Raw genomic sequence first — 24,496 nt, 5'->3', positions numbered from 1 at the left:
GAAAACAACTCTCAATGCTAGAGAGAAAGAAAAAACACTAATGAAAAAAGCTAATAATCTGGTCATCTGTCAAAAACAATTCAAAAGACGCGATGCTCTTTTACCCGTGTTCCAAAAAAAACATAACATTCAAAAATGTATTTCTTATTCTGACATATGGACAAATCCTGTTACTCAAGCTGCTGGCCACTACAAGTGTGGTCATTGTTCCTTTTGTGACATCATGAATGAAGGGAAGGAGCTTTGGTGGCCTTTAGGCAATAAAAATATTCAGTTGAAACATACTAGTAGAGTCATATATTGCACTGTTTGTCCTTGTGATCTCATTTATATTGGTCAAACTAAACGACAATTAAGAACAAGAATGACAGAGAATAAACACTGAAACACAATAAACAACAAGCACCTATGGTACAACACTGTGACCAGAAGGGCCATCAGTTTGCAGATTTGAGCTGTATGATCTTGGATCATTTACCCAACAATTCATTAGGTGGTGATATTTCTAAACTCCTTAGACAATATTAACATTTATTTATTTATTAGGATTTATTTACCGCCTTTTTGCAGGAATTCACTCAAGGCGGTGTACAGTAAGAATAGATCAAACATGAGCAATAGGCAATTAGAGCAGTAAAAATATTCGAACAACAATACAAAGTATGGCATGGTATACTACTTGCAATGACAACACAATATGTACTAGAACATTATAATTGGTAGTGAAGGGTAAGGCAAAGTTGTAACATATAGATGAGTAAGACAGTAGGAAGAATTAGAAAGTAAGGTGATTGATTTGAAGAAAGTTGCACGTGAGGTCAGAAAGATGGTTAAATATTATCTCAGCTAGGGTAGGCGTGGATAAACATGTCCTGCTGCAGTATGTGCATCCCGAGTCAATCCTTGTCTGTGTGAGTGAGACTAACAAGTTAGTTACTTCTTCCATTAAACGTTTAATGTGAGCAAGTGCAAGGTGATCTTCCTCTGACTCCCACGAGCGCTCCTGCTCAGTATTGGATAAAGCCTGTGTTAAGGTGCTTCGACACTGAACCTGCCTCGACGCCAAGGAACGAAGTTCTCTATGGCGATGTCGAGAGGCCGACGCCCGGTCCGACTGTGGCAAAGCTCCCTCCACCGACGTCGAATGAGAGTTGACCTGGGTGGCAGCCGATGCCGCAGGCAGCACCGCTATCGGGCACCTCACCACAGGTGAAGGGCCAGACACCGTAGCAGATGGTACAGAAGGCGCAAGCACCTCCAACACCGAAGCTGACTGGTGCAGCAATCCTTTCAGAAGTTCTGCAAACAAGGCCCGGATGAGCTCGTCGAAAGCCGCCATCGGAGAAGGATGCGGGGTCGATGGAACAGGCGGTGTCAGAATTGGTGGAGGCTCAGTAGCAGGCACCGGGCTACTAGGAGACCGACGCATCGGCACCTCCTGTATCGAGGGGGAGCGTTTCTCTTGGTGCCAACTCTCTCGACGCCCCGGAGCTCCCAGTACCGTGTATCGAAGGAGAATGATGATGGTGCTTCTTCGCCTTCGCTCGACACCCGTCATCGAAACTCCTTGGTACCGACGAAGAGGACATGGAATCCTCACGTCTCCTCGGGGCCGGGTCCGATGAAGGTCGGTCCCGGGGGGCCTGCATAACAGGAGGCCTCAAAACAGGTGGAGACCTGCTCAACGCCTCACTGCTCCCAGTGTGATTTGGCCTCTCAGCAGCCATTACCTCTCTTACCGACGTCGATGCTCCTTTCGATGTCAACACCGCCGACCTCGTTACCGATGTCTATGTCGAAGGACTGGACCAAGCCTCAAAAAGCTTCTCTCGTTGGGCTTCTCGAGACGCTTGGGTCCGTTTCTTCATACGAAGACACAGACTACAAGCGGCTGGGCTATGGTCGGGCCCAAGGCACTGGATACACCAGGAATGGGTATCGGTACCTGAGATGGTCCAGTTGCACCGAGTACAACGTTTGAAGCCACTGGGTGTCTTCGATGACATGGAAGGGAAAACGGCTTCGGCGAAATTAAAAGACACGATTGTGCCTGTTAAAGAAAAGGGGCACAAAAAAATATGAGGGAATAACCCTACCACGTCGAAAAAACAAAGGAAACTTTTAAAAAGGGACAAAACTAAAAATACACTACGGGAGCTCTTTTTTTTTTTAAACATAAAATAAAGAAAAAATAGGAGAAAATAGAGATTACTCGCGAAGACTCTTCCCTGGGCCTGAGGAGCGGAGAAAAAATCCTACCGCACCTCAATGCGGAAAAAAGAAAACTGAGGTACGCTCACGCGATGGGCGGGAAATCATCCGTGCACGCGCGTTGCGTGCGCACCAGAAGACTGGCAAAACTTTGTTTAAATTTGGCTTGCAAAATGCCGATTCCTGGGCTGATGCGGACGTCGACCCCATATTTGAGAACAAGCAGCCTGCTTGTCCTCGGAGAACAACCTTAACACATCTGGTTTGGTTCTTCCCAATAGTCTCTCACTATTATAATGTATTTGGTTTTTGTCTGTGTGCATCTTCTCTATTTTGGCAAGCCTGTAAGCTCCAAGGAGCAGAAGGTGTCTGTTATTTATCTCTCTACAGATAACTACTAATTCTATGCAAGTTAATATTTTTACATACTTCAGAACTTTCTGTCCCTTCATCATTACTATGAAGAAAACAGTTCCCTGGCAGTAGATCATTTCAAAATTCTCGAAAGCTGCAATCAGATACAGCAAATCTAGAACCCCTTCTAAAGGCTAAATGCCCCACAGTTAGTACATCGTATATATGGTTTTCTTTTTTTTAATCCAGCAACTTTATAAATTCAGTGTTATACATGTATTCCACTATACTTATATAGGCCTATAACCATATTGGAGAGGGTAGGGCTAGGGAGTTTTTATATGAGGCTACAAATACATATTTTATTGTAAACTGTATAGGTATATGCTTGGTATACACTATCAAGCTCAATAAATAAATATGTACATTCTTTACATATAAGTACTGATAGCCCCTATAGGAACCAATATTTGCTGATTCCCCATGCAGCTTACACATATACATGCATGCGATATTAAACAGCACTCACCATATGTATGGGGGTAATTCTATAACTGGGTGCTACCATTGAGCACTATGATTAAGTGTATAGTGTACCTATTCTTTAACAGCACTCGTGTGTGTCATTTTCGTTATAGAATACTGGCATAAGTCAACATCAACATGAATACAGTTAGATGCTAACAGTTGTGCCAAATCTATGGCTACAGCAGTGGTTCCCAAACCTGGTCCTGGAGGCATCCCCCCCTGCCAGTCAGGTTTTCAGGATATCCACAATGAATATTCATGAGAGAGATCTGCATGCACTGCCTCCACTGAATGCAGATCTCTCTCATGAATATTCATTGTGGATAACCTGAAAACCTGACTAGCTGGGGGGTGCCTCCAGGACCAGGTTTGAGAACCACTGGGCTAGAGTAAAAGCAAATGCCTAACTGCAACACTGACACATGTAATTCACAGTGTTCTATTAGCTACATGCCCCTCCCCTGTGAATGCCTCCTAACAAATACGCATTAAGACATTTTAGAGCATAATTACAGAACAGTGCTTAGGTGCAGCATTGCCATTTATGCATTTAAATTTGCAATTACCTGCGTGAATACTTGTATTCTATAAATTTTAGTATGCAAGAGCTGCTTAATTTAGGCACCCAGTTACAGAATGAGCAGTAAGTGCGTAATTCTATAAGGAGCTGGTAAATGCCATGTTCTGAATTCTGAGAGATGAAGTCTCTCTGGGTATGTGAATCTTAGTTTACTGGGAGAGTAGGAGGTGTATTTTCAAAGCACTTAAGACTTACAAAGTTACGTAGAGGGGTATTTTCAATATCACATCTAAGTCGGACTTTGGACGTTTTGCGCTAAATGTCCAGAATCCAAATAGTGAATATAGCCATTTTCGAAATACATATATCTTCTTTTTTTCCAAAATGGCCACATGCAAGAAGCTTTTGTGCTCTGTGCGTTTATCCTTTTGGTCTATTTTTGGGAAAAAAAAAACATACAAGTGAAAAACACACAAAATCAAGTCATTGGGATATAGGAGGAAACAGCATTCTTAGTAGACTGGCCACACAGGCATCCCAGGATAGAAATGAGGTACCCTAGGAAGCACTGCTGTGGACCTCATATAAAAGTTCCCAGGTACACATCAATGTTATGCCCTTATACTGTCTGCTGAGCCCTCCAAAACCCACCACTTCCAACTGTACATCACTACAATACACTTATCGGTGAAGGGTCACTTACATGTAGGTACAGTAGGCTTCTGGTGAGTGTGGGAGGGCTCACACTTTCCATCACAAGCGTAGAAGATAGGCTCTGGAATATGAGCCTGAGTCCTCCTCTCTAAAGTGCACTGCACTGACCACTGGTGGGGGGGGGGGGGGGGGGGGGGGGAGGTGGGGACAGGACCAGTGACCCCTGGGGGGGGGGGGAGGAAGGTCATCCCTGATTCCCTCCATTAGTCAATTGGTCATTTGGATACCTTTTGTGCCTTATTCATTCTAAAAACAGGTCTAGACCAAAATGTTGAAGTTTTAGCCCTAGACGTTTTTGTTTTGTTCCATTATGGTTGTAAAATGTCCTAAAACATCCTAATCCCACCCCTAACACACCCCCTTGTGATTTGGACGCACTGCAAACTGTATAAACATCTGCAAAATAGGTTTTGAAAATACCGATATAGACTTTTGAGAAGAAATTCATTCAAATACTACTTTATGATACTTTTTAGACATTTTTCTCTTTTGAAAATGAGCCCCATAGTAACCTATGGAACTTTGTAAGTCTGTGCTTTGAAAATAAGCTCCTAGGTGACCTAAAAGCTTGGGATATTTCCTTTATTATTATTTATTACATTTTTACCCCGCGCTTTCCCACACATTGTGAACTAAGCTATGTAATGTAATAATGGGTTATTTAAATGATGGTCAAGAATGCATATACAAGTCAATTTCATATTATACTAATTTAATTTTAAAAATGATAAATGGACTGCCATTCTAAAATACTTATGAATCAGAAAAATATTAAAACACTACATACAGTGGTGGAAATAAGTATTTGATCCCTTGCTGATTTTGTAAGTTTGCCCACTGACAAAGACATGAGCAGCCCATAATTGAAGGGTAGGTTATTGGTAACAGTGAGAGATAGCACATCACAAATTAAATCCGGAAAATCACATTGTGGAAAGTATATGAATTTATTTGCATTCTGCAGAGGGAAATAAGTATTTAATCCCTCTGGCAAACAAGACCTAATACTTGGTGGCAAAACCCTTGTTGGCAAGCACAGCGGTCAGACGTCTTCTGTAGTTGATGATGAGGTTTGCACACATGTCAGGAGGAATTTTGGTCCACTCCTCTTTGCAGATCATCTCTAAATCATTAAGAGTTCTGGGCTGTCGCTTGGCAACTCGCAGCTTCAGCTCCCTCCATAAGTTTTCAATGGGATTAAGGTCTGGTGACTGGCTAGGCCACTCCATGACCCTAATGTGCTTCTTCCTGAGCCACTCCTTTGTTGCCTTGGCTGTATGTTTTGGGTCATTGTCGTGCTGGAAGACCCAGCCACGACCTATTTTTAAGGCCCTGGCGGAGGGAAGGAGGTTGTCACTCAGAATTGTACGGTACATGGCCCCATCCATTCTCCCATTGATGCGGTGAAGTAGTCCTGTGCCCTTAGCAGAGAAACACCCCCAAAACATAACATTTCCACCTCCATGCTTGACAGTGGGGACGGTGTTCTTTGGGTCATAGGCAGCATTTCTCTTCCTCCAAACACGGCGAGTTGAGTTCATGCCAAAGAGCTCAATTTTTGTCTCATCTGACCACAGCACCTTCTCCCAATCACTCTCGGCATCATCCAGGTGTTCACTGGCAAACTTCAGACGGGCCGTCACATGTGCCTTCCGGAGCAGGGGGACCTTGCGGGCACTGCAGGATTGCAATCCGTTATGTCGTAATGTGTTACCAATGGTTTTCGTGGTGACAGTGGTCCCAGCTGCCTTGAGATCATTGACAAGTTCCCCCCTTGTAGTTGTAGGCTGATTTCTAACCTTCCTCATGATCAAGGATACCCTACGAGGTGAGATTTTGCGTGGAGCCCCAGATCTTTGTCGATTGACAGTCATTTTGTACTTCTTCCATTTTCTTACTATGGCACCAACAGTTGTCTCCTTCTCGCCCAGCGTCTTACTGATGGTTTTGTAGCCCATTCCAGCCTTGTGCAGGTGTATGATCTTGTCCCTGACATCCTTAGACAGCTCCTTGCTCTTGGCCATTTTGTAGAGGTTAGAGTCTGACTGATTCACTGAGTCTGTGGACAGGTGTCTTTCATACAGGTGACCATTGCCGACAGCTGTCTGTCATGCAGGTAACGAGTTGATTTGGAGCATCTACCTGGTCTGTAGGGGCCAGATCTCTTACTGGTTGGTGGGGGATCAAATACTTATTTCCCTCTGCAGAATGCAAATAAATTCATATACTTTCCACAATGTGATTTTCCGGATTTAATTTGTGATGTGCTATCTCTCACTGTTACCAATAACCTACCCTTCAATTATGGGCTGCTCATGTCTTTGTCAGTGGGCAAACTTACAAAATCAGCAAGGGATCAAATACTTATTTCCACCACTGTAACAATATGCAATGAATTATCCATTATTAACACTTCAATCATTTATGTAGTATATAAAGCTAGAACTACATCAATAAACATGCAAAAGCTGACATTTAATACTATGAATGTGTACTCACGTGTGTATCTCAGGCTGTTCCAAAAACCTTTCTGCACTACAAAACCAGGAAACAAGAAAACTGTCAAGGGCTCAGATAAATATCATGAATAATCTCATTCTTAACTGTATTTAAAAAGATTTGCAAATAATTTACGAATCATATCTTAATCTATACACTAACAGAAAATACACACCTTCAGAGTGGATGCTTAGGAATGTCAGTAAGATGGTGATGTGTTGTCTTTTGTTTATGTTTGTGTATTTTATGTCATGTTTCATTGATTCAGATGTTTTCCAGTAACCCAGCTAGTATGGCTAGCAATAGGTGGCCTATAAACATTTTAAATAAGTAAATTCCCAGCTTTCTTAGGAATTTAAAATGTGGCAGTTCTCAGATATCTCTTTCTGTAACACAATATCCCCTAAAATATTTTTTCAAAAACATAACAGCATCTATAACAGGCATTACTGTGAAAGTGGCTCCCACATGGCATTGAGTGGAAAGAGCTTCTTACAGAGTAAGATGCTGAATGGGCTATAGGGTGAGAGGAAGGGGGTGCGTATGCCTTGTAGCGCTATAGAAATGCTAAATAGTAGTAGTAACAAAACCTTGAGAGGCCACTGTTAAATTTCTATTCATATATTCTTAACCCTTGTACTCTCTCTTTGGTAACTGGAATAGAGTACACACATTAACTGTGCCCAGGAAGTTTACAAGTGTAAGGGCTGTTTGAAAACTGCCCTTCACAGGACTATGTAGCAGCTTCCCCAGTGAAGATCGGCTGTTAAGTCCACAGAAAAGACAGCATTCAGCACCAACCCACAGATATCCTCTCTAGGACAAGGAAAGAGCAAATCCAGCTAGCCTGGATTCCCTTCTCCACCCCTAACCCACCTATCACCAGCAGAACTCATGGATGACAACTTTAAGAGGTCATTTTATTTATTTGTTACATTTGTATCCCACATTTTCCCACCTATTTACAGGTTCAATGTGGCTTACATAGTACCGTGGAGGCATTAGCCAACTCCAGTGATGAAACAAATACAAAGTGATGTTATGGTCGAATAAGAGTCATGTGTTACAGACACATTAGGGAATCGTAGAGGAGTTATATTGTTCATTACGGGCTTTGGTTTTGCTGTATTGCCTGATTCAGGAACTTAGGTTGGGACGGTAGGGTATGCCTTTTCAAACAGGTTGGTCTTTAGTGATTTACGGGAGTTGAGGTGGTCGTACGTTGTTTTCACGGCTTTTGGTAGTGCATTCCACAGTTGTGTGCTTATATAGGAGAAGCTGGATGCGTAAGTTGATTTGTACTTGAGTCCTTTGCAGCTAGGGTAATGAAGGTTTAAGTATGTTTGTGTTGATCGGATTGTGTTTCTAGTTGGTAGGTCTATGAGGTCAGTCATATATCCCGGGGCTTCGCCTTAGATGATTTTGTGGACTAGGGTGCAGATTTTGAATGCACTCCGTTCTTTGATTGGGAGCCAGTGCAGTTTTTCTCGAAGGGGTTTGGTGCTTTCGTATCACGATTTTCCTAATATAAGCCTGGCTGCTGTGTTTTGAGCGGTCTGAAGTGTCTTTATGAGTTGCTCTTTGCAGCCCGCATAGATTCCATTGCAGTAGTCAGCATGCAGAATGTTGCCCTCGGGAAGAATGGTTTCAGGCGCTTGAGTTTCCACATTAAGTGGAACGTTTTCTTGATTGTGGAGTTGACTTGGCTCTCAAGTGTAAGGTGACGGTCGACTGTAACACTGAGGATTTTCAAGCTGTCTGAAATAGGGAGGGTGTAATCCGGGGTATCTAAGATTGTGGGTATGCTCGTATTGTATTGGGATGAGAGGATGAGACAGTGTGTTTTTTCTGTATTGAGTTTTAGTTGGAATGCATTTGCCCAAGAGTTCATGGTATTCAAGCTGAGCTTGATTTCATTGGTAATTTCTGTCAGATCATGTTTGAAAGGAATGTATATTATAACGTCGTCTGCATAGATGTGTGGGTTGATGCTTTGGGTGGATAAGGACTTGGCTAATGGGGTCATCATTAGGTTGAAAAGGATCGGTGATACTGGTGATCCTTGAGGTACTCCGCAGTCTGCTTTCCATGGTGATGATATGTTTGAGTTTGATTTCACTTGGTAGGTTCTGGTGGTTAGGAAACCTTTGATCCAACTGAGTACATTTCCACCAATCCCAAAGTAGTCTAGAAGTCTTAGTAGTATATTATGGTTTACCATGTTGAATGCACTGGACTTGTTGAATTGGAGGAGGAGTATGCTTTTACCTATTGCTATTTCTTGCTCGAATTTGTTCAGGAGGGTGGTTAGTGCTGTTCCGGTGCTGTGGCGGGGGCAGAATCCTGATTGTGATTCATGTAGTATTGAGAATTTGTGTATATAATCGGCGAGTTGTTTGGTTTTTTAGAAGCCTTGCAAGGCAATTCTACACATAAATTCCATGTAGACTGCAGAGGCGTAGCCAGACCTTGGGTTGGTTTTTTTTTTTTTTTTTTTGGGGGGGGGGGGGGGGGGGCTGAGCCAAAGTATGTGTGTGGGGGGGGGGACATTTTGCCCCACCTTCCTGTTACTCTCAACCTCCGCCGCAACCCCACATACCACAGCTGGCGGGGGTTGAGAGTGATATTCGATGCCACACTGCATGCCCCGCTTAAACACTCCACACTTATGCTTGGTTTTAATTAAACATGCACGAAGCTCGCATACGCTCAGTTTCACTAAAACTGAGCATGTGTGCGGGGGAGGGGGAAAGGACAGACTGCACAGAATACCACCATAGGAAAGCTTCTGATGGAGGGGATTGGGGACCCCCAGTGGCCAAACCAGCAGACCTTGGGGGCCCAAACCCCAAATTGGGGGGGGGGGCCCAGGTCCCCAATGACTATGCCACAGGTAGACTGCATAAGCTGAAGGATACACAGATTCAAAGGGAGAGTTTTCTGCATGTGGTTTGGGCAGTCCAAAACAATGTATATGTAATTTCCACTTTAAAAAGGAGTACATGTCAGTTACGGACGATCCAAGATGGCCGCGGTATGATCGGCGTCAGCGGGCGCGTTGCAACCTACCTCTAGCAAACGCTGGAACGAGACTCTTGCCTGCCGATTACGATGGGTAAGAGACGGGGGAAGGTCAGGGAGACTCCCTCTCTCCCTGGAAGTAGACCCTCGCTCCAACAGCCGACGCTCGAGCGGTTTGGAATTGCCTCCGGTTCAGAAGTGACTTCTACCCCTGCTGTTGGAGCCAGCGTATCAGAGCTGGCCGACAGTGTTAACGGGGCTTCCTTGAGCCCTGTTTTGCGTGCAGCGCCCCCTCAACCAGGAAGTGAGCGCTTCGTGATGAGTCCTGCTGCTCAAACCCCGTTCGGAGAAGAGAGCATTCAGGGAGGGAACCTACACGAAATTGGAACAAACGCTGCCAGCTTGAGTATTCCAGAGGATAGTTCTGCTCCTGTAGTTTCTACTACACTTGTGAGTATCCTGGAACAAACTGCTAGAGCACCCCAACTGTTTTTTGAGGGAAAAGAAAAACCTGCTGTAGTGACATTAGAGTCACTTTGGGAACTGAATTCTTCCACTCTCAATGCTTTACAGACTTTGATAGCAAAGAATACTGAAAGTATCAAGGTTATAGCCGAAACTGCATTAAAACAGTTACAAATTAATGATTACCAAGCCAAGGAGGTTAAAACTCTTTCCGAAAAATTTGCAAAAATGGAACTTGTGGAACAATCTTTGATTAAGGACAGGTGTTTTGCCTCTAAGCGCTTGGAGTATTTGGAGAACCAGTCAAAGAAACTTAACCTGCGTATTATAAACTTTCCAAAATCGCCACTTATTACTTCAGTACAAATGGTTAAGAAATATTTAGTGGAGGTTCTGGGAATGACTGATAGTTCACTACCACCTATTACAAGAGCATATTATTTACAGAGTACTGGTAAAGTACTTGATAACTTAAATCCTACAGGTGGAATGAATCTAACTGAGTTCCTAGAATCTTCTTTGGAGGTGGTCACCCAAAGGCTAACTTTGTTGGTGACATTCGCTCTAGAGATAGATAGAGATGCAGTGCTTAGGCTGTCCTTGAGACATCTTAATTCTTTATTTTTGGGCTCCAAAGTAAGGGTTTTCCCGGATCTTGCCAGGGAAACCCAGAAGAGACGAAAGTTATTCTTACTACTCCGTTCAAGGGTAGTAGCAATTGGTGCAAATTTTCAATTAAAGTTTCCTTGTGTTTGTAGAATTTTATACCAAACAAAACAATTTCAGTTTTTTGAGCCTAGTCAATTGGAGGACTTTTTGAAAAGCAAAGAGGGTGTGATTGTGAGAATTTAGAACCAAATGAAACACTGTATAGCAGCTTGGAGTAGGTCATTCTGAATATGACGCAATCTGTTGATTAATATTTTGATTGAGCTTTGTTAAATTAGCTTATAAATATATATTCTTTCCCTCTTGGGTCAATTACATTTTATTTGTGGACGATAGTTACTATACCCCTTTTTTTTCTTAGAATTTTGATTTTGTAAGTAAAGATGATATTATTATTGCATGTATCGTGTTATATTCAAGATTGATTGAATATTGTATAATGGAAAATTTTGAAAAAATAAATAATAAAAATTAAAAAAAAATAAAAAAAAAATAAAAAGGAGTACATGTATATTTTTAAAAGTTTCCCCACTGGTATTTACACCTGCTTGGAGGCACGCTTAAGTGTTAGCTACCTCATAACCTGGGGTCTCTAACAGTGACAGAGGGGGCAACTGTGCTTAGTTCTGTGGTACCTAAACACTACCTTCAAACAAAAAAAGTTACTTCACTCAGCTTCTTAACTGGCTCTTGCTGTATTGGAAAATGTAGAACTACTACTACTACTACTACTATTTAGCATTTCTATAGCGCTACAAGGCGTACGCAGCGCTGCACAAACATAGAAGAAAGACAGTCCCTGAACATATAAGTATCAACAAATAAATATGTTACTAGACTGGCACTTAGATGTGTAAAACCCCGAGTGATGCCACCTCTCCCCCCCCCCCCCCCCCCCATGGTCTTTGTGAAATCAATGCTTTTGTTGTACATGCCAGTTAAAAATGTGCATTTGCTGTCATCCTTATACATATTTTATAAAAGAACAGAGTCTTATGTAAAACGATAAAGGAATTGTGAACGTCCTGACCTGGATATTCCATTTCCTGTATCGAAGCTATATGCAAAATGGGGTTTTGGATCTCTTAAGGCTCCTTTTACTAAGCTGCAGTAAATGCTAGTGTGCGCTTACCGCAGCTTAAAAGGTCTTACTGTGGAAGGCACTGAGGCATCATGCACGTGCAAATCACGCCCAAAAAATTTTCTGAGGGGGTGTGTCTGGAGGGATGAAGAGTGGGCATGACAGCACATATCAGTCAACGCAGACGCATTATTGCATGGGATTAACGTATGAGCCCTTATGACTAGAAAAATAGATAGTGGTAAGGGCTCATGCACTAATTTTTGTTAATGGCCACATGCTCATGGCAACATTTCACATGGTCAATTTGGAAAGTAGGCCATTTTCCAGCTGCAGTAAAAATGGTCTTAGTGCATGGAGTGGAGTAGCCAAGTGGTTAGAGCACCAGTCTAGACATCCAGAGGTGGCCAGCTCAAATCCCACTGCTGCTCCTTGTGATCTTGGGCAAATCTCTTAACCCTCCATTGCTTCAGGTACAAGCCTCTAGGGACAGAGAAATACTCAGTGTACCTAAATGTAACTCACCTTGAGCTTCTACTGAAAAGGGTGTGAACAAAATCCAAATAAATAAATGAGGGCATGCTAAGGCAACTTTTTACTGCAGCTTTGTAAAAGGATCCCTTAATATTGAAAACTGTTTAAAAGAGTTATAAAAATAACTAAATCATAAAATCTTAACCACAGTTTAAAAAAAAAATGTTAAATATTGCAAGCTGCTTAGGCGGCTAACTAATCATGTGGTATTAACAAATATATAAAACTTGGAAACTAATTATAAAATGATTTAGTTTTTCCAGCAGTCTATCTATAGGGTAATCACTACAAGTCATTACCATATTCTAGACTTTCTGATTATAAGCAGGATTCAGTCAGGCACAAAAGTAGGTGGCATCATCTGATGATGCAGGGGTGGAACTGCTCTCCAAGAGCTTGGACCTTAAGTGTAAAGATCTGAGCATGCATGGCCCTTTCATGGACTGGAGGAGTGGCCTAGTGGTTACAGCACTGGTCTTGACTACTGAAAAAGGTGTAAGGAAAGTCTAATAAATATGCAGCAGTCTCCTCAGCTCTTCAGTTTTGTTTTTTATTGCTTAGCTGAACACCCGTGAAATTAAGCTCACCCATTGTTTTTGAAGCCATTTATTATCGTGTTTGCCTTACTTCTTCATTTGAAGATTAAGACATAACGCCAAAGTCAGGATTTTGGACTGAAGGACTGCGTTTGCTCAATCAGAATATCTATCAATTTTGTGTTAAGACCCGATGCAGGCGCTGGGCGCCAAAACACGGAACGTGTCGGATCCATTTAAGTATTGTTTCATCAACGTATACCATTAAAGACTTGATCCCTTTTCTTTGGAGGCCCTTGGTGCTTTTTGTTGTGTCTATTGGTAAGTTAATAAATTGCTTTTCTCATAAGTGGCCTGGTCTTTTATCATTCCAATCTTTTACTTGGATATGTATGATTATTGGGATGGTGGTAAAAAGACCTAAATTTTAATTACAGTTTTATTGTACTAAACATGGAATATCTTTCATGCACAAATGTGTCGGTGATCCTACCTTTCTTTCAGTATAAATAAAGCTCCAAGCTGTGCCAGAACTGTAGAAGCAAATACTGCTAACACTTCAAATCTCTCAAACCTGAAACAGGAAAATCAAATTCTGAAAGATATAAATACCGAGCTTATAGCATTCCAGTCTTTTGATATCTACAATGTTAATGCTTTTTTCTTAATCTATAAATTCACAGACAGCACGATCTGAAATTCTCAGCAGTTAAAACATACAAAATAGAATATTAAAAAGTTACATCTTAAAATGAAACAAATAAACAGAGATACATCAATACACCAAATTAGTACACATGAATTAAATTAAAAGCAACTCTTTCATCTCAAAAAATTTCAACCATCTCACTAAGCAGTAAAATTTATCTATTTTGGTCTCTGAGATCACACCAAAAGATCTCTGAAATAACACAGTTTTTATGTTTCTTAAACAGTTCCAGATTCTTAATATATCATAGAGAGGATGGCAAAGAATTCCACATTTAGGGCCAGCAATATAAAAAATTACATTCCTAGATTCATCTATCCAAATTAGATGAAAAGGAGGGCATAGAAAGTAAATTTGAATCAGTTGGTCGTAAAGTGCTAGTTGGTTGATACAAATGCAACTTTGAGGAGATTACCTTTCATATAGTGTTAATTAACATTTGAAAAACCCACAATAAAACCTTATACTGAATTCTAAATTCTATGGGTAACCAGTGTAAACATGCTAAAGAAGTAGAAACACAGTCAAATCTTGATAGGTCATTTAGGACATGTACTGCACAGTTTTGTGCCACCTGCAAAGATCTCAGGGTTTTCTTGGAAGATCCAAGAAATCAAATGAGGGAATAAAAGAGCTCACTCATGGGCAGATGATCAAAGGTAAATGCGGGCGCTAGAGGCCACCAGCATTGACATTTACCTGCGCTGAATGATCAGCGGGCTCTAGCACGGTAAACAATAAGCATGCCAAGGAATTCCGCAGAGCTCATAGGTACTCCACCCACAGGACCAGAGAACTACGCTCTGATACAATGGCACTCCTAACACCTAAGCCAGCTTGAAGCTAGCATTAGGGTTAAGGCTCCCTCTTCCTCCTTCCCCCCATCCAGGCCAAGCAAGCAGGCAGCCCAGGCTGTTACCATCAGTTCTGGGCATCCAGTGGACTCCGGGACCCCTCAACCCCCCAATGGGTAAGGCCTCAGGGGTCCAGTAGACCCCTGGACCCCCCATAAATAACAAAAACACCCCGGTGGTCCAGTGGGACCACCCCTTGCCCCGGAGCAACAAGGGATGGTCAGGTCAGGGTCTCTGCCAAAGGCTAGTGGTGGGCCCCCCAACCCCCTCACCAGTACCTCAAACGTTGAAGGAGGGACCAGCACTTCCTCCTCCTCATGGCACCACCTCAAAATGGCGCATGCTCAGGCACAATCCTCCTGGCAGAAGCCGCCGAAGATCAAAACTAATAGCATACATAAATTTGAATGCTATTAGTTTTGATCATTGAGGCTTTATTTCCCTATGCTGTTCCGACGCTAATTTTACAGTGCTGTTCAGAGCAAAATGGGAATTTGATCATCGGCCCATCAGTTGTACGCTGAGAACCCCTGTCAGGCTGCATAGCACCAGCTGCTCGTGTACTGTTCTCACTGCACTTTCATTAACCCATTAGTGTCCAATGTTCCCATAATAAGCCATATAGCACTAACTTGCTTCATGTGCTGATTTGTAAGCTGCCAGAGGCTGAGACACAATATAGTAGCATCAGGAATACTTGGACTAAAGAACTGAGTTGGGGGAGAGGGGTTATGAGAAATTAAGAGGCAGAAATAGAGGTTGACAGCAGAAAGAAGGCAGCACAACGTGTGGTGTAAGGAAAGAAACAAAAGGAGCAAGGAAGGTGCTGGTTGGGAATGAAGAGATAGAGAAAAAAAATGATGAGAATTTTAAGCCAGAGGAAATGTTACTTACCCGAATGAATAAAATTGGCTGGGTTTCTTCATCATCACCCAGTAACTAATCAAACAAGTTATAAGGCTGTTAAAAAAATTGTGAAATTTGTATTAGCTCTAGTTATTACCAATTGGACAACATTGCAATCATCTATTCTATAATGATACAAATGATTTAAGTGCAACCTCAAATATATGCAGTTTTAGGCAGGACTTAAAATGGCCAACAAAAGGGTATTATGCACCAATTCAGAAAGGTTATATCAGTGCAGGAAGATGGTGATAGAGATGAGGTTATAGATAAAGAAAATCTGTAAATGTTTCCACTCAATTTCAATCTCTGCTTTGACTGGGAAGCTGGCTGTGACTTCTGAAGACGTGGTTGGTGAGGCCTGGGACACTGGGCCTGAGTGAAATGAGCGGGAGGCAGGAACCTTAGCCTTTGAGAAAAAGGCCCAGTCAAAAATCTTCTAGCTGAAGAAAATGCAGGAGTACGCCGAGAATGTGGATCAGATTCATTCTTAATTTAGGTCAGCGATCTCCTCCACTTTCTCAACAAGGTATATCTGATAGCCTCACCTTAACTGCTGGTTCAACATCATAGACATGCAGCTATGAAAGTCTGTGAAACCCACACCCATGCCAGAGAGTCTGGACACAACATCAAAAGTATCATACGCATCCCTGGCCAGATAATGCCTACACTCAATCTGCTTGTTGGCCAGCTGGCGAAGCTATGCGGCCTGCTCCAAAGGGAGAGAGTCCACCAGAGTTAATGTACTGTTCACCAGACTCCAAGTAAAGGCTGATGTACAGCTGGTAGGATTGGATGTAGGCAATGAGCATCAAGGCCTGAAAAGTTTTCCTCCCAAACAAATCCAAAGTCCTAGCCTCTCGTCCCAGGGGCACTAAGGCATGAGACCAAGAACTCTTGGCCCATTTGAGAGCAGAATTGACCACCATGGAGTTATGCGGCAATTGTGCCTTCTTGAATCCGGGAGTCTTCTGGATACGATACTGTGTATCCACCTTCTTAGATGCGGTCCCAATTCTTCAATAATGGCATCCTTAAGGACAGGGTGCAATGTATTGTGACCTCTTCTTTGGGAGGTGGCTTATAGCCCAGAACAGACAACATCTGTGCTCTGGGCTCCTCTTCGGTCTCTAATTTAAATGGAATGGCCGCAGCTATCTCCCTTACAAAACTGGTGAAAGAGAGCGCCTCTGTTGGAGATTTTTGTCTTTCTTGAGGAGAAGAGGGATCAGATGGAATTCCAAATTACTCCTCCTCCGAGAAGTAATCTGGATCCTCATCTGACTCCCATGAGCGGTCCCAATCAGACTCTTCACCATACTCAGGGCAAATTAAACTCCTCAATCTTGAACTGAGTAAAAAGGGGCAGTGTTCAAAATTGAGCATAGGGCTGCAGCCTAATTACGCAGCCACATGTGAAAATAAAGGAAAAACAGCTGAAAAATAACTTAATAAATAAAGGGAATAGGCAAAAAGCGACCCGCATGGGAAGGCACTCACGAGAATAAGAAACAGCGTGATGGAGAGAACACGAAAATGCATCCTGTCAGCTCCATGGAAAAACTAAGACTGGAAGACCCACTCTTGTGCTTCGGACAGGAAGCCACCAGCGCATGTGCGGTGGGACGCTGCTAGAATTTTCTATCTTACTAGTCGACGTCCGCACTGGACTCGGTCAGATGACGTCACCCAGATGTGAGAATAAGAAGGCCTGATTGTCCTCGGAGAAGTCTTGTGCTTTAGCCATCCTTCCACTGCACTAATCATATTAACCTCCAGAATGCAATTTTCCTGAATTTGTTGTTCTCCAAGGTTATTTCTTCTGAAATCAAAGTGATATGGTACATGGCCAAAGCATGAAAAATACTAGCTGCACAAGTAAGAATGGACATTTCTTTACTTTCATCAATTTTTATTGACTTATGCATAACCAATACAACTCTTTCATGATATAAAATGTTTAAACCACTCAATATAATGCAGAGACATGAAGCCACTAAAATGGGTCGTCAACAAGTATTTCTCGTTTAACACCCTTCACCCTTATCCCTCCCCCCTATGCTGTATTGCTACAATCTAGCAATATATCAAACAAGAAAAGAGCGGGTTTGTATGAATGGGAACCCTGTTCAAAAATAGTGATAAGGAAAAGTGGAAAGGACCTCAGATAAGTGACATACAGCAATAATGCTGAACAAGTCGTGCTCTACATGAGAGTCACTACAAATCAATCACTGGTCACTTTCTCACCAACCTCCAGTGATTGATTTGTAGTGACGCTCATGTAGAAAAACTACATCAGCTTTGATACGCTGCAGATACTGCAAAATTGAGCGCTTAATAGGAGAGTGAATGCCCCCAACATTCCAAGCAGAAATCGTAAAGATAAGCTCACAGATAAGCAATTTAGTTTTGTAGAGAGACCACCCCAGCTCACGGCCTCTCTCCACATATATTACTCCATGTTTGGTAAATAATATCCCAATATTATATTTGCTGAAGACATAATATCGAATCTCCTAAGCTACAACTCCACTGCAAGACAAAAATGGTACCTGATCCCACCCCTCCATGACCCAAAAGACCCCACCCTACTTGCCCCACTACCCCCTTCCACACCGTTCCCTAGGGAACTAGTCATTGTTAAACGCCCCATCTAACCCCTTAACAGCCAAATATTCCTAACTCCAACCTTACAAATCACACTTATCAGTTTATCTTCTTTCACTGCTTCCATTTGTTGTAAAAAAAAAACAAAAAAACCCAGTCATTCATACACCATCCGTGCACTTCCTGATCCATCCCATTATCCATGAAAGTAGCCAACCGATCCCAACTCCCAAACCATATTCTAGTCAGCAACCCATACAATGATACACAGTTGAATTATGCATGAATACTGTACAAATGGGTACAATCAAACATATAAACGCCAAGTGACCGACTCACCTGCAAATGCGCAGTAGAGTCGGAACGCTGAGAGTGTAGAAGTCCAAGCCCCGCCTCCACCAGCAGTACAGCCCAATAGGGAGGAGGGCTTGGACATGGGCGTGGAAATCGGAGGAAGAGGGAGCAGGGAGGGAAGGAGGGGGCGGAACTGAGGGAAACAGACGCTGGGGGGAGGGCAGGGGAGAGAGCAGGGTTGGTGGACGGGGGGAGGCCATAGGAAAACAAAAAACTAGCCCGTTGTTACAGGCTTAACGGCTAGTAATATATAAACAAAAAAAACCCAGACACAGCACATGTTCCCCCATCAACTGCAACTTATCCAACCAGTGCAAGGTGAAAAATAAATGCCATGCTGAGGATCATAATAAGCTATGTGAGGAACCGGAAAACTACAGGTCCCAGAGGGCATTGCGAGACAGGAGGAATACAGAACAGGGAAACTACAGGTCCCAGAGAACATTGCAAGACAGGCGGAATCAGGACAGGGAAAACCACCAGGTTCAAAAGGAGGGAGGGGAGGAGCTTGATTGGGAAATGGAATCAGATGAGAAGAGTGTGGAACACCTGGAAAAGGGTGGGGAGAATGAGAGTATGAAGTGGGAGGAATCAGAACAAGTAGAGGAAGATGAGTTGGAGGAGATGGAAGTTTCAGCAGGGAGTACTGGGGGAGGAGAGTGACTGCTAGAAGTACACGAGGGGAAATCACAGTGGCCAACAGAGATCCGGTGGGTGGATGTCAGGAGGTAAATGCTGACAGATGATGTTGGTGGATCTATGAAGCCTGGCTAAAGTGGACTGTATTTTGAAGCCTGGCTAAATTGAACTGTGTTTTGAAACTTAGCTAAAGTGAATGGTGAAAGAAGTTGATTAAAGGAACATAAGGGATTGGATTGAACTTTGTTTGTTTGTTTGTTCTGGGAACTTACTGCCCGAGGGTGACTGGGAGAGCTGATCTCATACTCGGTCCAGCAAAAGAAAGAAAGAGAAGAGGTTCATCATGACAGCTAATAAGGATAACAATGAACCCACTCACATCCCCTCCACCCAGACTCCCGCACTAAGTACAAAATCCAATACAAACACATCCTTTTAACGAGAAGATTAAAAACAAAAGTCATTCATACACCACCCGCGCACTTCCCAATCCAAACCATCATCAGTGAAAGTACTGTCTATAAGTTTTAGATGAAAGAAAGATTCTTAGATATAGAGAATTAGTTTCTAGGAAGAGGGGATAGCAAATAAACAAACAAAGTTCAATCCAATCCCTTATGTTCCTTTAATCAACTTCTTTGTTACAACTATCCGATGCTGTGCTGGTGGGTGAGTAATAAAGGACTTTTAATTCTCTGATTCCTGTCCAATTTTTCTATAATATTTTATAATATTTTGTAATATTTCGTAACATGTTTAGAGAATAGCAAACCAAATGTGCAGCCTAGTACAGCACCTGCTCTCATATCCAACCGATCCCAACTCCCAAACCATATTCTAGTCAGCAACACATACAATGATACACAGTTGAATTATGCGCAACGAGCAACGTACAAATGGGTACAATAATATATAAACAAAAAGCCCAGACACAGCGCAGGTTACCCCATCAACTACGATTTGTCTAACCTGTGCAAGGCGAAGAATAACTACCATGCTGAAGATCATAAGCTAATAAGAATAACAATGAACCCAAACTCCTGAAGTACAAACGTGTCCTTTTAACGAGAAGAAAGAAAAAAAAAAAAAAAAAAAAGACTCCATAGCTGAAACTTATATTCCATTATTCATAATGGAGTGGAGGAGTGACCTAGTGGTTAGGGTGGTGGACTTTGGTCCTGGGGAACTGAGGAACTGAGTTCGATTCCCGGCACAGGCAGCTCCTTGTGACTCTGGGCAAGTCACTTAACCCTCCATTGCCCCATGTAAGCCGCATTGAGCCTGCCATGAGTGGGAAAGCGCGGGGTACAAATGTAACAAAAAAAAAAAAATAATAATACAAACACCAAAAACACCACCAATCTTCTTGAAAATTCTTAAAGCGTCCCAAGGTCCAACGCCGGATTTGAAGCGCCCATAATAGATAGCAACCAGGCCCAAATCAGCAGTCTAGTAGTCAAAGACAGCAGTCAACAGCTCCATTGTGAGACAGGTTAACTGCCAAAACCTGTGTTCAGCTAGAAACAATAGCTGCGTCAAAACAAGCATAAGATCCCAAAAGCTGCATATTCCTCCAACTGACTCACTGTCAGCTCTTTCCTGAAGGCAAATCACAGCTTAGGGCTTCCCCCATTCTGCTCCAAAGAGCCCAGTAGTTGGAGAAAGTTTTGGGCTTCCACCACAGAAAGATAGGTTTTGTCTCGCCTTGGTGTGAGACGCACAGTTTGGCAGGATATAGGAGAGCAAATCTGATCTTCCAATTGTATAATTGAAGGCAAATTGGTGAGAAATTGCGTCTTAGCGTGGCTACAGCTGAAGAATAATCTTGGAAACAATATTGACTCTCGTAGCTTAACTCTTTACCACTTCATATCGCTTGTAATATTGCAGTTTTATGAGCAAATTTAAGGAGGCAGCATATCACCACTCTGGGCCGGAGGACCCCTCTTGTCGTAGGCCTATCCGATGGGCCTGCTCCACCAACAGTGGGCCCACAAAATCTGAGAGAGACAATTGCTGCGGTAGCCAGCATTCCAAAAAGCCACGAAGATCTCTCTCATTGACTGATTCTGTCAAACCCACAAATCACAAGTTATTTCTGCGAGATCTATTTTCCAGATCCTCCAGCTTGTCTTCATAAGTATCCAACACTTTCTGCATGCAGATCTGGGCCTCCTCCACTTTCGTCATCATGTCTTCCAGCTTCCCAGTGCGGTGTCAATATGTCGCTAACTCCGCAGCAATGCGATCTAGATTACTTTGAAGTTGTTCTAACTTCGAGTCCATGGGGCCCAACAGAGTATCCAAAACATGCTCCATCGCTCCAATTACTTCTGTTGTTACCTCCGCTACCCACGCGGAGCCGACAGTAGAGTTGAGCAGGCTAGCAGGCACCACCATCTTGTCACCACGTAATTTCTGTTTGTCTATCTTTCCAGAGATGTTTGGTCACCATTAGCTGTTAATCGCCAATTCCATAAAACTCATCCCTCAGAGATCTTTATAAAGCAAGAAAACCCCAAAAGTCTGAGGGTCTGCAATGTTAAAATTAGAGGTTTTACGGAGAGGTGGCAGGAGCAGAGAAACTAGCTACTGCTCCTGAGCACAGCGTCACATGACCCTCTGGGCATTTCTCTTTAAGAGCAACGTGCGCAACAATCCTGAAACACACAATAGAACAATTGTCATTCAATATTGCACAGTCTTCATGAGACTCCAGTCTGGCAGCAGATACCCCTAAAAAGCAAATAACCTAAAAGTACCATCTAGGATCTTAACAATAGCCATTAAAAATATTTACATTCAAGTACTTACGTGAAGAGATCAAACACTGTGAGGTACGTATATGCTGTTAAAGCTAAAAAAAAAAAAAAAATTTGGATTAGTTGATTCAAAAAAAAAAAAAACCAGGCAACAAACTATGATGAACTTATAAACATTTTTACTTTTCTTTACTCAAAGATTTGTAAATTTGCATATAGATACAGCAATGATGATTCAGTCCATACAAGCACATAAACCAAAATGTCAACCAAATGTTCCTTTCATACTGAGCAAGACTACTATCACAACGAATCCAGATTCAATCCATACTCCAGCTGATATTATTTAATATACATATTTATCTCTTGTTGGGGGGGGGGGGGGCAAGTTTGGCATGAAGATGCTCATGCTGATGCTGCTAGGAAGAAGCAGAATACCTGGATCCATATGGCCAATATTGGATTATTTTGTATCCTTTTGTAGGCCACTGGGACCTGCTATGAAAGTGGTGCATGCCACTCATTAATGGGTGCTGGCCACTATTCTCCACTGGCATGTGCTCTGGCATAATCCTATGGAGTCAAGCTTCACCTGGGATGTGGGGAGGTAGCTCTACTCATTAGAATATATTAAGGAGGTAATTCTATAAATTCGTACCTAGGCATACGTGCCACTTGTGTGAGTTATAGGCATCAGTAATTGCTTGTTATGCGTGAATGTCCACTAGGTGCTATTCTATAACGTAGTGTCTTGCATGTAAATATGGGGGAAGGGGAGGTATCTTCAACTGACATCTGTAACTTAAAGAACAGCATTGCCATTTTAAAGATTAAGACCTAGTATTAAAGAACTATCACCACTATTACTACTACTAGTTATCACTTCTATAGCACTACTTGGTGTATGCGGCATTGCACAACTGCTCACAAGGAACAGAACCTGCTCAGTAGAGCTTACAGTCTAATCAAGGTAAACATATAGGTCATAAGAGATATCAGGCTGTGAGCATACAGAGACACTCCTACTGTAATGGATTGTGAAGCCAAATGTAGACATCTCCAAATATAAAACCCTGTACCATCTGCTGCACCTTCTCTTCATCTCTCCTCTTCCATGACCAGGGGCAGAAAGAACCCACTTTTATTATTCTTATTATAGTGAAACAAACAGAGGTTCTAATTCCTTAAGACTTCATAACACATCTGATTAAACCAAGGTAAGGTCATAGCTAGTTCTCTTAACACAATCAAAGTAATATTGCCACTAACCTTTAGTACAGAATAATAAAGTAATGAACTCACCCCTTATACATATCCCCCTTCCATTCACACATCCATTACTACTCCTTACCTCTTCCTGTTGTTCATTCATTCCCTGCACTTCTCATACATTCAGACTTCACCCCAGTCTTTCCCATAATCCTTTTTCCAGCCACTTAGAATTCTAATTCTTAATTTGGTTGCTTCCTTAATGTCATGGGTCTCTCAATTATCATAGGTTACTTTATCACCACCTGTTGCCATATTACAGATGTTTTTAGGATTTGCCTTATATATCTGTAGTTCAAACACTGCCACATCTTTCATACTCTGTTTCCATCACTGAGACACTTCTGATATTCACTTCCCTATCTTCCAATCCCAAGCTTAACAATACCAGTACCACAATCATACTTACTTAATGGGATTTCTACTGGGTACAAATGAACAGAGAAGAAAAGTCTGAAATGCCAACTCAGTTTATTAGTCAAGTGGCTATTAAATCAAAATTTGTGACCCTTTTCTGAAGATTCTCAATTTGGGGCATCTCAGTTCCTCACTTCCATAAAGGGTCCTGGATCAGGCAGCCACACTCTGATCAGCTGGGGTGCTGCAGAGACAGCATTTACTGCCTGGGGGGGGGGGGGGGAGAGAAGAAATCGGTCATTTTAAGGATGTAGCCCTGGTGCATGGTTTCCAGCTTCAGAATCAGCACTGTAATGACCAGACTATACATAGTGAGAGGGAGAGTCTAGTTAAGAAAAAAAAGAGGCAGAAATTGCTAGATGGTGGTGAAAAAAGGCTCATGGCACCAGAAGTGCAGCTGTGGTTCCATTTGAGCTGGAAGTTAAAGGAGAAAAGGAAGAACTTCCAGGCCAAAGATTCTCAAGTGTCAGCACATTGGTTATCATAAATCATTATTTTTATTCAATTAACAATCTATAAGTTTAAACACTGATAAATTGAGACCTGTTAAACATTTTAAAAGAATTATTAACATACCCATGCTGTTGGTGGAACTGCACCACATGAGCAGGAAACCAATACATAATAGATTTATGGCACCAAACATCAAAATCTTCCAAGACTGTGAAATTAAAAAAAAAAGTCAGGTTTAAAGTCTGTGTAAAAAAAAATACCATTAATGGGCATAAACATATCCGAAGTAGAGAGTTCTATTCCAGAACTTGAGCAGTAGTTCCTCTAATTGGTGCTTCAGCCATCCTTGTACTGTACTAACCATAACCTCCAGAATGCAGTTTAGGGT

At 42.2% G+C, this 24,496-nt stretch overlaps 1 protein-coding gene across 1 annotated transcript in view; it reads right to left on the bottom strand.

The window, feature by feature from the left end:
* The window catches only part of SLC30A6 (solute carrier family 30 member 6), a 132,224-nt gene that overhangs the window by 64,134 nt on the left and 43,594 nt on the right, over window positions 1-24,496 (bottom strand). Inside the window, exons 3-7 of the mRNA XM_030198110.1 lie at window positions 24,232-24,316; window positions 22,022-22,064; window positions 15,590-15,655; window positions 13,626-13,706; window positions 6,827-6,862 (exon numbers count right to left, since the gene is read on the bottom strand). Coding sequence (XP_030053970.1) covers window positions 6,827-6,862; window positions 13,626-13,706; window positions 15,590-15,655; window positions 22,022-22,064; window positions 24,232-24,316 — 311 coding nt within the window. The remainder of the gene's footprint in view (window positions 1-6,826; window positions 6,863-13,625; window positions 13,707-15,589; window positions 15,656-22,021; window positions 22,065-24,231; window positions 24,317-24,496) is intronic.

The sequence above is a fragment of the Microcaecilia unicolor genome, chromosome 3, assembly GCF_901765095.1.
Source record: "Microcaecilia unicolor chromosome 3, aMicUni1.1, whole genome shotgun sequence".
NCBI classification, from domain to species: Eukaryota; Metazoa; Chordata; class Amphibia; order Gymnophiona; family Siphonopidae; genus Microcaecilia; species Microcaecilia unicolor.
Note: the sequence above shows the minus strand (reverse complement) of the source record. Positions and strands in the feature narration are given on the sequence as shown.